Source organism: Chroicocephalus ridibundus, chromosome 3, assembly GCF_963924245.1.
Source record: "Chroicocephalus ridibundus chromosome 3, bChrRid1.1, whole genome shotgun sequence".
In the NCBI taxonomy this organism is placed as follows: domain Eukaryota; kingdom Metazoa; phylum Chordata; class Aves; order Charadriiformes; family Laridae; genus Chroicocephalus; species Chroicocephalus ridibundus.
In genome coordinates, this window is record NC_086286.1 from 47,047,070 (window position 1) to 47,063,147 (window position 16,078).

The 16,078-nt window shown below is 50.0% G+C and overlaps 1 protein-coding gene across 2 annotated transcripts in view; it reads right to left on the reverse strand.

The window, feature by feature from the left end:
• Positions 1–4,050: 4,050 nt before the first annotated feature.
• SLC35F3 (solute carrier family 35 member F3) overlaps positions 4,051–16,078 on the reverse strand; it is a 188,452-nt gene continuing 176,424 nt past the window's right edge. Inside the window, exons 5-8 of one of the 2 annotated variants that reach the window (XM_063329024.1) lie at positions 10,666–10,791; positions 8,716–8,908; positions 7,062–7,151; positions 4,051–5,892 (exon numbers count right to left, since the gene is read on the reverse strand). In XM_063329024.1, the coding sequence (XP_063185094.1) occupies positions 5,648–5,892; positions 7,062–7,151; positions 8,716–8,908; positions 10,666–10,791 (654 nt within the window). In that variant the 3' untranslated portion in view covers positions 4,051–5,647. The remainder of the gene's footprint in view (positions 5,893–7,061; positions 7,152–8,715; positions 8,909–10,665; positions 10,792–16,078) is intronic. The other variant, XM_063329025.1, reaches the window with a different exon arrangement.

A 16,078-nucleotide genomic window follows, 5' to 3' on the forward strand; every position in this document is an offset into this window, starting at 1 on the left:
AGGAGAGAGATTACCAAAGGAGCTGTGCTGAGGCCAGTCTTCTTATATGTAGTCATAAATGATTGATCAAAAAAACATTTACTGATCATAATTTTTTACTGATTCAGGAGAATGAAGACTAAAACTAAGAGAGGATCTCTCACTTTCATGTGGCCAGGCAGCAAAATAGCTGGTGGCATTTAGCATTAATAGACACAAGGTAATGGACATAGTGAAAAAGTCTAAAATACATGATGAGGGGCTCCAAACTAACTGTTGTCACTCATCAGAAAGATTCTCAATTTATGGCGGATAACTCTGTTAAAGCACATCTACTTTAGTTCTCTTCATTTGCGTGACAGATACTCTGCAGTGATCAATGCACTGATGGCTGTCTTGACATGTTAGGTGGACTGAATCTAGAACTGGAGGGAAACCTGGAGATGAAGAGCTGGAAAACTCTTTCGAGTCTTCTGAAGAGATCATCTAGCTCAGCAGTAGGATCAAAGAGATGTCTCTAGATTGTTGCAGAGAAATTGTGGTTCTTAAATACACTACTAACGCGAGTTCCACAACCTCGCTTGTTTAAGCTTTTTCCAGAATTGTAACTCTCCTTGTAAATTTCACTCTTCATTACTGAGAAGTTGGTTGCATCCTAGTGTATTTGCGATGTGCATGGAGAAATACTGATTCCCACCTTCTTTGGAATGATCTTATGCATATATAAAGATCCCTCTAACAGACTTTCAGGTAGAAGAGAGAAATATGAGACATATTATTTTCAGACACACTAGTTTGAGCTACTGGTCCTGTCCTTAGGAATGTGGTTTCATCTTAAAAGAAGGTTTTTAGGCTGCAGGTGGGCATTTGGCTTCCTTTTTACTTTCACAAGATCTTTCAGCTCCTTTTTTTTCTTATTTCCCTTTTTAATGTTCAGGACTTTTAGATAAGGTGCGTGTTATTACGGAAATGCCCTAGAACATGCCAGCTAAAGAAGAAAATCTAATTGCTTCTCTTTTAATAACGATGAACTAATTAAATTCATCCATCAAAATCCATTACTGCTGGCAGTTTCTGCAAAGACAGCTTGCATGAGGACTGGGCTGTGAAAGAAGCTTCTCAGCCTTGGCCTTTGCCAAGGAGTAGCTCAGGTTTGGAGGCCTTGAAGGACTCCGTCCTTTCTGCAGTACAAATCAGGGACATGGAGCCAAACTCCCTGTAGTTTATGACTTTAGAGCAAGTGCACAGACCCCATGTCCTCGTACTGGAGGAAGGGGCATGTGGGCATCTTCCCCTGGGAAGTTTTCCCCAAAAGGCATTTCTGTTCTGATCCCATCAGCAGCTCTCCTGTGCTCCTGCTTTACACCAGCTGCATTGCTTCTGGCTGCTGTTCTTTGCCCATTCCTTGAAGAGCCTCCCAGCCCCAGCCTGCTTTCCGAGTCCATGTAGCCAAGGCAGGTGACTGGTGCTATTTCTAGGGCTTCTGAAATGCTGGAGAACTATGTATGACATTCTTTTCAGTGGAGGGGTGTTTCACATGTGTTTCTATTGTGCAGACTTGTGAGTTTATTTGGAATATGATCCAGAGCTACACAAGTCAATGAAGACTTCTGTATTCAGTGCACAGGGAAACCTTCACTTTCCAGTGGCTTTGCAGGCCTGCAGGTACAGTGGCAGAAAGGTTTTTGCCCAGAAATGGTGTCCACCTGGTGATGTTACCTTCCCTATAGATTGAAGATACTGTCTGTATTAACGCTGACCAACTCAATATTGCACTAGTGAAGTGCTGGGGATGAGTGATCTGTCCCTGAGCTTACAGGAGACATTAATTCAGCCCCAGAACTTGGTGATCTACAGGTCCTGCTAGTCTACCCTCAGCTCTCAAAACAGTAAAGCTACATGTCAGTTTCAGTGCCTTCTGTTCATCTGCTGAGTGTTGTGATGGGATTTCTGCCTTTCACAGCTATTTTCTGAAGACTACTGATATGAATACAACCATCCTAGACAGAAGAACAGGAGACTTTTTTCAAAATAAGCCCAGCTCTGACTCATGTGCTGATGAAAGGCTCCTGCAGTCACTGTGGAGAGCTGGAATAAAAGATTATGATAAAGGTAGCAGCGGGAGACAACTACAGACAACAGGCTAAGGAGAAAGATGTGTACGGGAGGGGGAGAACTGCAGTTCCTTCCCATGGATTCCTCACCGCTGTATTGAGCGGCAGCAAAAGCTGGCAGCTGCAATGGGGTCTGGTGATGCTATTTATTTTCCTGAGATTTTTTTTTTTCAGCTTGCTGTTTTAACAGCCCCAGTGGATCATTACTGGTTTCCCCCTTTGCTGGAGGAGCCAAGACACTTTGTGAGGGCTAAGTTGGGGCAGAAAGCTGAGGATCCAGGTCAGTCCTTGAACAAGGGTTGGCTGGTGGCTGGCAATGCTCTGCATGGGCAGGAGCCACACAGCAGTGATGCAGGAGACCAGCTTCAAAGATACCAGGCAGCAAGGTCTGATGCTGCAGGGACCTGTAATTCTGCCTCTGGAGGAGGTTTGAAGTGGCCAAGAGTGGGTTAAAAGTGCTGGTTCGAGGCTTGTGGTGCTCTCTTCTGCAGAGAAGGTACAGCCCTGCAGAGCTGTGTGGGGTCCATACAGGCCAGCAGTGGGTCTGACTCGCAGGGTGCTGCAGAGACTGCTCACACTGCTTTGGCCTGCGAGGGCAAGCAGGGGAGCCTGCCATGATCCAGCCTTCACCTCCAAGGCACTGAAATTGTCATGGGAATCCTGTAACAGTCCAGGATCAGGAGGGTTCAATCTTACCCTCACCTGAAGGGTGGCCCAGTTACATCTAATGCCTTCTCAGAAAGGTTTGCCCTCTGCCTTGTCCTTCTGATGGGAGCCAATGACTCCAGTTCCTTTCATTCCTCAGCTTCAGATCCATGAAGCTTTGGCACTTTTAGATGCACACACGTACCAATCTGGACATGCTGCTTTCTTGACATTCTCCTAGTCACATCCTGGGCTTCCCTGTCTGGAAGGTTTTGTTAAGCAGCTGCTCGCTGTCAAGTCAGGTGTTTATCTTTAAAGCAAGACGTTGCCTGAAGAAATGTAGGTCACTTCATCTGATTAACTTGTCTATGTGTAGCTTAGAATTGCTTAACATGGGTAAATCTAGTTTGCTCAGCTCCTATTCAGGAGAGAGATTGTAATACATTGCTGCTTGAAATCCCATTCCTTGTGTGTGTTTAGCTTGTTCTCGGGAAGGATGAGCCAACAGAAGCAATGACAGTTGCATCTGGTAAGTCATGGAGTTTTACATAAATTCCCCCCCCAATCCATACTGAAGGTTAAAAAACCTGCTGCCGTTTTAGTAATAAACACACATTAGCTGCAGTTTTTAAAGTGGCATTTAGAGCCTTTTGGATACCTACCAGACTGCATCAAACACGCAGGAAAGTGGAGTGCAGCAATGACAGAAGATGTCACTTGCTGGGACTATGGAAAATGGAAGGACTGTTTGTACATTATTCTCCGGCCTTGCCTCAGAGAGGGGCCTTGGGGAGGGGTCTGGGGTACTTTGAGGATGACAAAACCATATGCCCGAAGATGGAGTAAACTCTAAGCCAGGAGGTTTGAGATCAAGTCTGTGTGTGCCCTTCAAACCAGTTACTAGAGCCGTACCTGTGCTCCTGCCCTGTGCCTTACCCTCCTCTGCTTCCCAAAGAAAAAGACTTAAAAATTCAGGTGTGTAACCCTGGAAGGGACAGTGGTTGCAAGCAGCTTCCCACAGTCTCAGATTTTTGCTTGTGTGTGTAAGCTCTGTTATCAAGTCTCTAGTGTCTGTTTGGCCATGAAGAGACATGTAGGGAATGACATACAGCCTGGACTAGGGCCTAATTATTAATGTACAAACTCATGTCCCATCCATAGCCCTTAAACACCTGTTAGCATGAACACGTATGGCTGCTCACCGATGGTTTCAAAGGAAGGTCTGCTTCTCCCAGATACGTGTTTCTTGACTGATGCCTAACATCAGCTTTCCCAATGGATTTGTCCAGGAAGCCTGGAGCAGACTTTGCCGTCGAGGAGAGGCTGGCAAGCAGGGCATCAGTTCTGGCCTTGATTGCTTTGATGATCGTGTCTCTTCCTTCTGATCACTTTGGCCAAAGACTACCCGCAGTAAAACTGGAATAAAGGTGCAGTCAAGAGAAGGAAACAGCATTGACCAAGGGTGAGTTTAAAATTTTTTATTATTTAGCTTTGCCAAACAGATAATGGAATCTGAAGTTGATTTGCTAAAATGTTTTAAAGTGGATGCCACCCCTGCCTGAGACAAAGAGGGCCTCAGTGGCAGCAGGGACTCTTAGGCTATGGCAGCAGTTCAAAAGAACACTTTTCATTTTGTATGCAACAATGTAAACTTCAAAAATAGTAAACTATAACCTTTCCCCCCCACTTTTTACATAGCATGTGATCTATCACAGATAGAAATTTAATGGCGAACCAAAATCGCGTAAGTAAACATCCTGGTGCTTACAAGTTTCATAAAAAGTGTTACATTTGATGTAAATATCTTACATTTTTAACTCTTTAACACTCACAATTATGGAGTAAAAGCAACTGGTGATTCACCCCCTTAGTCCGTGCTCTCAGACTGTACCTCAGCAACCACGCTCTTGCCAGCCCCTTTGACCATTTTTCAGTCGGATTGTCCCACACATGACCAAGACTTCCCCTTCCTCACACTGGTGTTAGTCAAGCGCAGCTCCACACAGGGGTAAAACCTGTGCACGTGAGAAGAGAACCAGGTCTCCTGCACGCAAACTTGCAGTCCCCTGGGCCCCACATTCCCACAGAAGCCATGATGCGTATGGGGGGGGGGGCATGTCCTGATGTCGGTGGGAATTTGGGGTCCCCCGGGGCCGCAAGCCCGAGCCCTGCCATCGCAAGGGCCTTGCAGTGGGACCTGGTTCTGCGTGGATAAAGACAAGAGTTGTGTAGAAGGCACTGGATTTCTCTTGCATGATTTTAAACGTGGACTACAGTCATGTGCAGAATAAGGAGATCTGGGCTCTATACTGCTTTCTCTCTAGTGCTTTAGTGCAAGCGTTTTTAGCGCTTGAATTTTCTTCTGGTTGCAGCGCAAGGTGTGCTCATCTACGTAGAGTGATTTCCAAACCTCCTTCCTTCCACTCTTCCCCCCATCTTCCTGTCCCCAAAAAGATTCCCTTTTGGTTCCTTGAAAACTTCTAGAGTACAGCTCTGGTCAAAAATAAACGTGTGATGTAGCATAGCATTTGTTTCTTTTAAATCACAGTGTGCAATGCATCATTCGGTACCTAATGTTCAAAATGTCTGCCCTGCTTTTCATGAAAATCATTCTTTAAAATAACCTATGCAAATAATATATTTTGACTATATATTACATTCATTTAAAAAGAGAAGAGAGGTTCTTGGTTTGCAGTTTGTTTTTTTTTCAGTGTACTACTTAAGTGAAAGGTCTGATGTGAAAAAAGTACAAGCAAACTGGACATGCCAAGACTCGATGCCTTAGATGGTGATCATATCAAAACTGTACAGGTATGTACACCGTGTTGGACAGGTGTGCTTCTTCCCAAGAAAAGACCTTTGCATCATCATATATAAGGTTAACCACAAAGTTTTGGTAAAAAGAGCATTTAATGAGCAAAGGATGACATGGAGGGGCGAGTTCTCCGGCTTTTGTTAGGCAGTCCTGAAGCAATGTCTCCATTCCCTTCAGGGATTTCTTCCTTCTTCCGGACTTTGAGACGTGTGAGGAGCTTTATTACCCAGACGTCCCATTCCTCTGGCAAGAGCAACAGGAGGAAGCCCAGACCAATAATGATGATGGCGATTACTCGGACACTGTTGAAGACAATTTCACTCGTGTAGTGATCAACAACTGTGTGGGACATTGAACGGGTATTATTATGTGGGACAAAGCATTAGGGCAGTATCCCCTTCCCTCCCCCTCGCCTCCCTGGCTCTGAAGGCTGACTGGGGCAGGAGAACATGACCATGGAGGAGATGGTGGCAGGGAGACTACCCTTCCTGCTGGTTTAGCACACAGCAGGGTACGGCCCCTTCAGAGCAGGCAGAGCTGGTCTGTGGGCTCGGGGCACAAAAGGGGATGATGCCTGGAGCTGCAGTTGATGTCTCCAGCAGCATCGTCTCCTTTGCTCGCCAACAGCACAGGGACTCCCGCTGAGGTCCAGGTGTGCAGAGAAAAGGGCATTCCCCTTCCCCGGCACAGCAGCTCCTCCATGAAAATTTTTCTTCTCACCCTGACTGCCCTGCTGAGTAAGACACCCTGGACAGGCCGAGCCATGCGTGCACCCTGGTGGGGAGCACACCGTCGGGTACCGAAGTCTGCCGGGGCAGCCAGCGGAGCCCGGCTCTGCCTGCGTGTAGCCAGCACAAAGCTGGGGGCTGCCTCCTGCGCCAGGGCACCAGTTCAGCACGCTGGGTTTTAGGAGCCTGGCTGGGGAGAGGTGGCTCTGGTTTGGGCCAGGTTTGCCCCTGCGCTCCCCTGCCCAGCCCTCTCGGGCTCTGCAGGCTCTTGGCCTGCACTAAAGTTCAGAAAACTGACAATGTACCAGGCTGTGCCCACAACTGAATTGTCCAGTGTACTTGATAAACACCTGCAGTGTTATTTACCAAGGCAAGCAGAACTACCAATATATATTTGCTCTAAAATGTAAGCACTTTTATTTGTTCCAATTTAGTGTTAAGCCTGCCTTGAAGAAATCATTAAGAATTGATTTCTACTCCTCCATGAGTTTTCATCCCAGCCCAGAGAAGGATGACTTCAAATCTAGTTTGTTTTTCAGCACGCTGGCTTCTTCAGACAGTAATTTAAAAGGAAATTCTAGAGATTATGAACATTCATGTAATGTTATACAATACATATTTAACACATAAAGTATACATTTTTAATCAGTGTGATCTTCGTAAGTCTTTAAGAGAAGATGCAAAACATGTTTAATAAAGCTGTTTGCTTTTATCCCTGTTGTGTATTTGAGAGGCCACAGATTTAATGTATTCATTAAGATGCAAGGCAGAAATTCTTACCCGCATTCACTGGGACGCTCAGTACAATTCCAAGAGAAATCAAAGTGGGGTAGGTGATAGCAATCCCAAAATTTAGTAGAATATTGAATGCTGAAGAAGGAAAGAAAAACATCTTTTACCACAGTGAAACGAGGCAGAGGGAATGTCACTTGAAACATTTATACTTTATTACTCCCTCTGTATATTGTTCATATAAAAGGCATGTTAACTTCTGTTGTTACTCCTGGAAGATACCTGTGGACAGAATCTGCCTGCTGCATGTCCGTCTGCCCGAGACATTGCTGTTCCCAGGGAATTCTACATCCTGCTGGCGTCTAGTGGCAGGATCGGGTGGGTACAGCCTGTCTCAGTGTAACGTGCGGTGACTCCCACTCTCCACCGCAATCCTCTTGGCCCTGCTGAAAGACTCAACACTTTTCACCTGGGAGATTTCAGCCCAACAGTCGCTTCTGGCTGGATCCTTTTTTTTGTAGAAAAGCTGCCTCCAGCTGCAGGTGGAAGGTGCTGTAAATCTAACCCTCTTCCAGACAGGAACTTGCTAAATATAATTTCATACAATGAAATTATAATATCATTATAATATCATTACAACTGAATGATTATATCATCTCCATTGTAATACCATACACTGTTCAGGGAGTGTCTTATGACAAATTAATAATTGATTTGGACCAAATTCACCCTCGTTTTAAGGTGATTAGCTTTCACAAAGCCAGGAGAGCCTTGCCAATATTGAACTTGTCATCAGCTGGGGCTCTGACTGTTTTCTAGCAGTACCTGTACCTTGTGCACCCCAGCGATCGCTTGACAAGTTCTGCACTGCTTCCTTACAGAAAAGTTCCGTTGAGCCCACTGATAAGTACGCTGGAGGTGCTTCTAGAGCCAAGCGTTGTGACTGTTCAGGGTTAAAGGAGCTGGGACTCAAAATGGGGCTGGAGAAGGGCTATTTCCCGCAGAAATAAAAGTTTTAGGAGGTGTGATGCTGTCATCCAGCTTAGGGACCAACTGTGGCAACAGAGTCAACACATCTAGTTTAACAAGGAACAGCATCCCATTTCTGCTGACCGTGAATCACTAAAGCTTGGATTTGGCATCTCTCCCAAGCTGGGTTCCCTTGGTGGCACAGCAGCGGCAGCAGGAGAGGAGTGCCACCTACCAAAGCCCCGTCAGCGCTACGCAATGCTACATTTTCAGAAGTTTCCTGCTCTTTAGGAATAGCAATTAGCTATTACTGAAGTCAGCAGAGGTGCTGGAGGCTGGCCTTGACTGGCCCGGCCTAACCTGCTTGCTCGGGGGATGCTGATGAGCCCAAGGCAATGCCCCGCCGTCAGGGCTGCTGCCCGTCACAGCCTGGGCAAGTGCCACTTGTCTCTGTGAGGCAGAATTCACGAGTAGGAGTTAGGACAAGCTTTAGAATTTAGTCGCACAGCACCTTCTAATGAGGGCCACGATATTTTGGCTTGGCAATAACAGCAGAAGTGGGCTTTACATTGCCACCTAGGAAAGGACTCTCTGCATGGTTTCTCAAGCTAATAATTAGGTTGAAAAGAAGAGAAAACAGCTCCAGCATGGCAGAGGTCTGCAGCTTCCACCAGCAGTCAATTTCTGGCACCCTCCTCCACCCCGACCAGTGCGAGAGCCCCTGTCTACTCACTCAATAAGAGAATCGAAAATCCACAGAGGTTTCCCCAAGGAACGATGTCGAAAGAGCTCCAGTACTCCACTTTGGTAAAATAAAGGATGACGGGAATACAGGTAATGAAGAGGACGTTGAAGACAGCTAAGACGGACAGGAATAAGGCAGCTTCTCCAAATTTAGCACTGCCCAAAAGAAGTTTGAATAAAACCTACAAGAGGAAAACACGTGGGTTTAAAACTCTCTTGCACCGCTCCTCTGGATGCTGGTGTCCTGGCTCCAGTGGCTCCCGGCCCCCTGGCCCACTGGCCAGTGCCTGGGGCTGAGGGGCTGGGTGCTGAGCGGTGTCAGCCAGCACCTATGTGGTGATGCTTGCTGGACACTTGAGATGGCTGCCCGTGAAGCTGCGGAGAGCAGCTTGTGTGCCCCAGCCTTCTCTCTCCTGGCACCCCTGGGAGCACGGGCAGGGGCAGCTGCCAAATGAGCCCATGCGGGAAGGGGACTCAGCACCTTTGGCCACGCACCTCCTGAAAGGGAAGGGCGCTCACCCCAGCCTAGACCCTTCGGTCTTTGTTCTGCATGCTCCCTTCGGGAAAAGTTCTGGAATATTTGACATTAAACAAATGACTTGGTGGAGCAGGGCAGGGGGGAGGAGAGGAAGCAATGTTTGTGGTCTCCCTACGTGGGACATCGCTTGTCCAGGCCTTGAGCTGCCACCTGAGGAGCGCTGCGGTGGTGAGCAAGCACAGTCCGTGCTGCCTGGATGTCCTCCCTCCTTGTCCCCCTGTGCACCACGGCCTGCCTGCGAGCACCACTCTCCCTGCCTGACAACGTGTGCTCACAGCGCTTTCTCCCCAGGAACTCATCCCCAGAAGGCAGCACTGAGATCCCTGTCCCCCCAAGAAGCAGCGGTGCCGTGGGAGAGGGGCAGAGCTAGGCTCTAGCCTTGAATAACTCCCCCTGCCTGCAGGTGACTCCACAGCCATGGTGTTTCCTTGGGTCTGGAGAGCCACGGCTCTGGTCTGGCAAGGAAATGCTCTTTTACAGGAAAGAGCTGTATGAAACTTCATGACCTCCCTTATGTAAGAGACAGGGCGATCTGAAAAAGTGAGCACAAAGCATTGCAGCACAGCGCTGAGGGACCCAGCCAGATGCTTCTCAGTTTGGCGAGCCTCCCTGCATTGCTTGTGTTAAGGCTGCAGTGCTTGCCTGGCCAATGCGTGTTGGAGGACTGGTACGGTGCAATTAATTAGATCAGATGGAGACGTCTACACCTCATCCCAGTCTCCGCGACTGAGCCAGGGTGGGTGAACTGCACCCTACAGGTGTTTATTCCTCTCTGTGGACTGTGAATCTCAGCGCCATGAGTAGCAGAGAGGCAAATGCACATTCGTGTCTCAGGCTAAGAAGTGAAACGTCTCTCTGCCCAGCAGAGAAGCCTGCATGTCTATCTTACACGGTGCTGTGTGCCCGGCTGCTCAGGATGAGACCTTGATTCATAGGCACGTGCTTTGGAATTTAAGCACATGATTATTTCCATGATAAGCAATATTTTAAGCCCAGCATAAGCTACGTATGCCACTGAAGGAGGACTGGCAAGGGGAGGTAACACAGTGACTTGGAAAAGAAGCTAAATCTCTGCAGGGCACTTTCAGAGTGAGTAATTAAATCCAGCACCTACAGAAAAGCAGCCTAATTTTTCAAGAAAGTGGGGCATTTGTAAGTCCTGCTGCGGGCACTGGAGACTTCCCAGGAAGTAGGAGTTTTTATCCTAAGTGAGGGCAGGCATCAAAGCAAGCGAATACCCGAGTGCAGTGTTGCAGAGTCAGTGTGTTTATGGCAGAGCCCCTCAAAGAAAGGCATGTGGCACTGAACTGCATGGAGGTTTGCAATTAAGACAGGAGCAGTTAATGCCAGTGACGGGGGTAATTGGCATCTCTCTGGGGGGAAAGACCCAGGTGTGCTTACCTTGTAGAGAGCAGACATTGAGGCAGAGCCCACCACCAGGGCTATCCCAATAACGGAGTGGCTGTGAAACCCATCGGCGTACGTCATCATAACTATCCCTGCAATAGCAAATATAGCAGCCACAATCTGGTTGGAGACAAAGAAAGAAAGCAAGTATTACTGGACAACCCCCAACATGGAAAAAAAAAACCCATGTGAGCAGCTTTAAATGAGAAGGCAGTACTTCTGCATCATTGGCTTCTGTAGAAAATGAGTAGCAAGCCCAGGCCGGTAGCCGGAGAGCCGATGCTGCCTTCCCTCGCAGCTGCGGGGAAGCCCCAGGCAGAGCTGCGGGGGAGCAGCTGCCCCGGGGGGGTGTGCGGCAGCCCAGGGTCTTGGACCGAGCTGAAGGGGAGGATTTCATCTCCGTCACTGAGTCTTCCCATCAGCCTTCACCCCTGCAGCCTGTGCGTGACAATAATACACAAGTAATAACTCCCTGCCGCTTGCAGGAAAGGCTTTGAGTCCTGTGGAGGTTTTGGAGGAAAAAGGTTTTTGAAATAAACAGGAGAATTAAGCTCATGCAACTACTTTCCAGTTCAAACATGTCATTTCAGAGAGCAGAGGGAGGTTTAGTCAGCCAGCCAGGCCCACGGCACTGCCTGGAGGGGCTCGCCCAAAAGAAGGCAGGAGACGGCTGTCCCCGATTCAGCAGGGTCAGCAGGAGACCCCTGGCTTCTCTGGGATTGTCCTGCCAGATGCCTCAAGCCTGCCCGGGTGGTAATTCTGGGGTAAAAAGGGCTTTCTGCATGCTCCCTGCTTCCTGGCTCTGAAGTGCTGCGAGGGATGCCCTGCTTAGACAACATCCCCTTTGGCTGTACAGCCGTGGTGACGCTTCTAAAGTGATTGGGATAAACGAGCTTATTTTCACCCGTAGCTGGATTAGTGACAGCCAACTGTCCCCTCTCCCAGTGTCCCATCGACAGGCTGCGGCTGCCTACACATCCAAGAGCAATGGCCTCCTCTCACCTTTCCCGGTCACCACCAGAGATGCTGGGGCTGCTGTGAAGATGCAGGGGGAAAGCCTGTGTCCCCAGGCTCTGCTGCCGCCTGATGAGCAAGCTGTGGCAGGGGGACCCCTTTTCCAGCTGCAGGCCCCCATCCCGGCAGCACCAGCAGCCTCTTCCCTGGGTTGAGCTGGGGCTGGTACCGGGGCGGGGGGGTCCCCTATAAAGCTTCCACAGACAATCACCCAGCAGATCCCTCCTGCACCCTGACATCAACACCTCCAAACTCCCCTAAAAGAAAAATGCCCCGTTTTTGCAAGCAGAAGGGGATCAATTTCTCCAAAGGTGTTACTGTAGAATGACAGGGTAAAGGCAGAAAAAAGCCCAAATCAGCAGAAACTGACACTGCCTGGAAAATACAGCTGCTAATGGCATCTCAGCAAGAAGGGGCCTGAGTCTAGAAATGGCTGTACTGCTGTTCAAGACGCTGCATGAGCACAGCTTCGGCAGGCTACAGAGGGGCAGGGTTTCCCCCAGCTGCTCAGCCCCTGCACGGCCCCCGCCGGGGGGCAGCAGGTTCTGAAGATGCTGATTTATGACCTGATCAGAGCAGTGCCCGGTGCAAGCTGCAAAGGCTGGGGGTGCACGCTGCAAATTCGGAGAGGTTCAGATAGGGCATCTTGGCTTGCAGCCCCCTCAGCATCAGATCCCTCCACGCACAGCTGTGGGGCATCATTTCTAAAGCACAGCTCGGCGGCGGTGTAACTGGGCCCTACAGTCCTGGACGGGCTTCTTTTTAAGGAAAGGAGAGAAAAAATCCCGATGCATGGCTCTACAGCAACGTGGGGCTGTTTCAGATAGGCAGGACTGAAGAAGCTCAGCAGCCCTCAGCAGTTCTCTCATGTCAGCGTGCTGGTGCTTGTCAAATAAAAAGTCAGACGCTCTGTGTGGCTTCAGAGGCACAAGAAAAAAGGTCACTGAATGAGACTCGCATGGGGCAGGTGCAGAACAACGAAAAAGAGATCTGTCTTCGCACAACATATAATTCCGCCAAGGACAGCTTTGCTGTTGCACACTGTGGATGCGAAAAGTTTGCAAGGATAAACTCATGGAAGAAAAAAATCCATCAAGGACTATTAACTATAGGAACATCACTTCCATCCCAGGAAGTCCTTGAGCCTGAAATTGCTGGAGGCTGGAAAGTCTCATGAGGAAATATCATTATAGGCTTTTCCTGTTTAGACAGATTTTTCTAGGTGTCCACTACAGGCAGCTGCTGGAGCCACGCTCCTGGGGCAGAGACACCTTTGCTCTGACTCAGTATGGCTCTTCGTAGAGCTGCAAGATACATGGCTCGGGCTTATCTGAAAGATGGCAACTCCAGCCCTTCCGCAGCCCCTGTGCTACAGCCCAGGTGACAAAGAGTGGCGGATGCAGTGCTTTCTGTAGCACCTGCTCCAGGTGTGGCCGTCTCCCAGACAGGCTTGTCCAGCCCGAGACCAGGAGGTGACCACAGCCACACGCCGGCTGTAGCAACCAGCTGGTTCCTCCGTGCGTGTCAGGGAAGGGAGCCTGCCTGAGTCCCTGTTGGCGGCTGCAACTTGGAGGGCGCATCAATGAACTGCAGAATGAAAAGTATCCGGTTTTGCTTTTAATGTCAGGGCATGGCTGACTTCAGAGCACCTCCCGGGATGCTGGGTCTCTGCCCGGTTGGAAAGGAAGACTACGATTTGGGATTTGATAGTACAGTTATTTCCAAGTCCCAGTGGCAGGTGTGCTTGTCTATATGTTACGTACACAGGAGGTACTTACAAGCAATGGCTCTCTTGGATCCTGAGCTGTTTCATTTACTGGAGCATGGAGGGAAACACCAAAATCAAAGATCAAAGCAAATAAATGCTGTCTGCAAACAGTTTTGCTGGGGCAGAGGTCCTTGCCTTTCTTATCTATCTAGTGTATCAATCACGAGTGTCAGATGAGTCTTGGCCTCACCTCTCAGCCCGCCTGAGACACGCCAGGCGTGTCACATACACTTTCTCTGGAAGACTTCCAGCCTGTCTATCAAGCACATCATTAGCGGCAATGACAGGCTGCTTGCACCGCGCCGCGCCACGGCTACCGGCCCGCAGCAAATGCCTCAGCACCGCAGGGCTCGCAGAGACAGCGCTTCAGGCGCTCACAGCTTCACTACATGTGTGTCGTCTCTGAAAGCAATACGGCAGCTCGCAGCCCAGTTGGACCATTGCTCTGGGCACAGTGAAGGGAAACAGGGAGAAATGCAACTTCATCACAGGAGATGTAGGCACTTACAAGGGCCTGAGCGGTGAGGATGGGATTTTGTATCTTGCTCTTACATTTAAATTCCAGCCAAATTGTAATTTAAGTGCTTGTAGAGCTATCAGTTGCACTTCTGAAGGCCAAGTAGGATACTTGTACACCCTTAAACTCCACTGAGATGCTGCCTGTCTCACCTAGTCTCTCCTGCAGCAGGTGTGAACAAGGACAACCAAACGTGTGGTCAGGGCTTTGCTGTGGCACTATCCATCCTGCTGCACTGCCGGGGGCATGGAATGGGAGCGTGGGAGGGCTCCTGCTCGACACAGGGTGAGGCACTGTCCCCCCTGTAGCCCCATCTGCGCTGACACAGCGTGGCCCCAAGGGCCCCGAGCTTTGGGGCAGGGCTGTGTGCTGGCTCGCAGTCCCTAGGCTGCTCCTGGAGAAGCCCCAGCAGCTGTCCCTCCTCCTGGTTGCCAGCCCCAGGAAGAAGGCTTTGTTTTGGGGTTCATCCTGAGGCTATCCCCTGGAACGCCAGGCAGCGCCACCCTCCACATCTGCTGCTTTTCATACGAGCTGTACAGAAAAGGGAAGTGTGAGGGAAGAAAATGCATCTCACCAGGAGACTCCACATTACATCCCTCTGCAGACAGAAGCGTCCCCAGTGCTCCCACAGTGCCAAACGAAGCTGGGCAGCAGGAATTCTGTGCTGCCCCATGCCCTGCCAGTCTCTAGGGACAAACACCACGTCACTCACATTTTGTCACCGGTCAGGATCCATGTCTGCCTCAGAGCAAATAGCCCAGTCCTCCTGCAAGCCCCTTCCCCCTGCGTCCAGACCCCTTGCTGGCCCATCACTGGGGTGAGAGATGGCCATTTTCCTGCTTGGGATGGAGGTGGCTACTCAGGAAGCAACCCCTGCCACCTCTTCCCAGTGCCAGGTGCCACAGTGAGGGGCTGGGACGTGTGGCAGGAGCATCACACAGCCTCCATCACCCTGGCACCTGCTCTCCTTAATTGCTGCTGGGTTTTGAGGGAGTCAGTCTTTCCCAGGGCAGTGCTAATAAGAAATGAGGGACAGCTGGACATGGCTGAGACCACCACTGAGGTCTGCTTTCCTTCTCCCTCCACTCCTTCTGCACCTTTGGGAAGGTGGGGATCCAGAGCAGGATTTGTCCCCCAGCCCATGTCACCTGCCATGACACAAGACCTAGCCTGGCCAGGAAGCTACTGAAGAGCCTCTCATCACCCTGGCTCTTCACGCACGGCCATGTACCCAGGAGAGGATGAGAAGCACCTCTATTCCAGGGCGTGTGTGCCAGTGTGGGTATCCCTACACGCAGGTCGGCTTCTCTCCCCTCAGCCCACAGCCGTACCCAGTGGTGGGAGATGGCACTTGCAGATCAAGCAGCAAGCTGCACAGGCAGGAGACCAGCGGTCAGCCCTCTACACACCTCCTCTCCTGGCCTCCCACCAGCACTGCAGCCGACAGTGCCACCAGATGGCTGAAGACCACAAAAATACGGTGGTTTTTTTTACCTTTATCAAAATGGCCAGCACGTCCAGCTATGACAACAGTGACACTTCCCTGCCTCCAGGATCATTTCAAGATACCCTGACTTCTGTACTCAAAAACCCCAGTTAATTTGTTTGCAGGGTACGGCTACCTGGGCAGATGGGTGGGCAAGCGCAGACACCAGCTGGCCAGGCCGGGCTTTTGGCAGGTACATTTTGCAACGATTCCCTGATTCCCTGAGCAGCCTCTTGGCTGCCACCACTGCAAGGCTGGCCAAGCTCTCCTGCCGGAGAGGAACACTTCCCAAAAAGTTAACCCTCAGTTGCTCCATGCAGCGAGGAGTAACAACCCTCTTCTGAGCACTAAAAGCATTGCCCAGGTGGGTGAGCAGAGAGCTTCTCAAATGGTGGGTGGAAAATAGGTATTATTACCATTATTGCTGTTAGTAAGTGCCTGCTGGTGCAGCGAGGCAGGAGGGACCTTCTGGCGCTTTTTCCTTGCAGTTATTCCTGACCCTGGCAGGATGCCCTTGGCCCCAGGGTGGTGGGTTCCCACCTGCCCAGCTCTGCTGCCAGAGGACACTGCATGCTGAGGGCCACCAAAATGGCAGCAGGGTCAGCAGGAAGCTGCGGGGGTT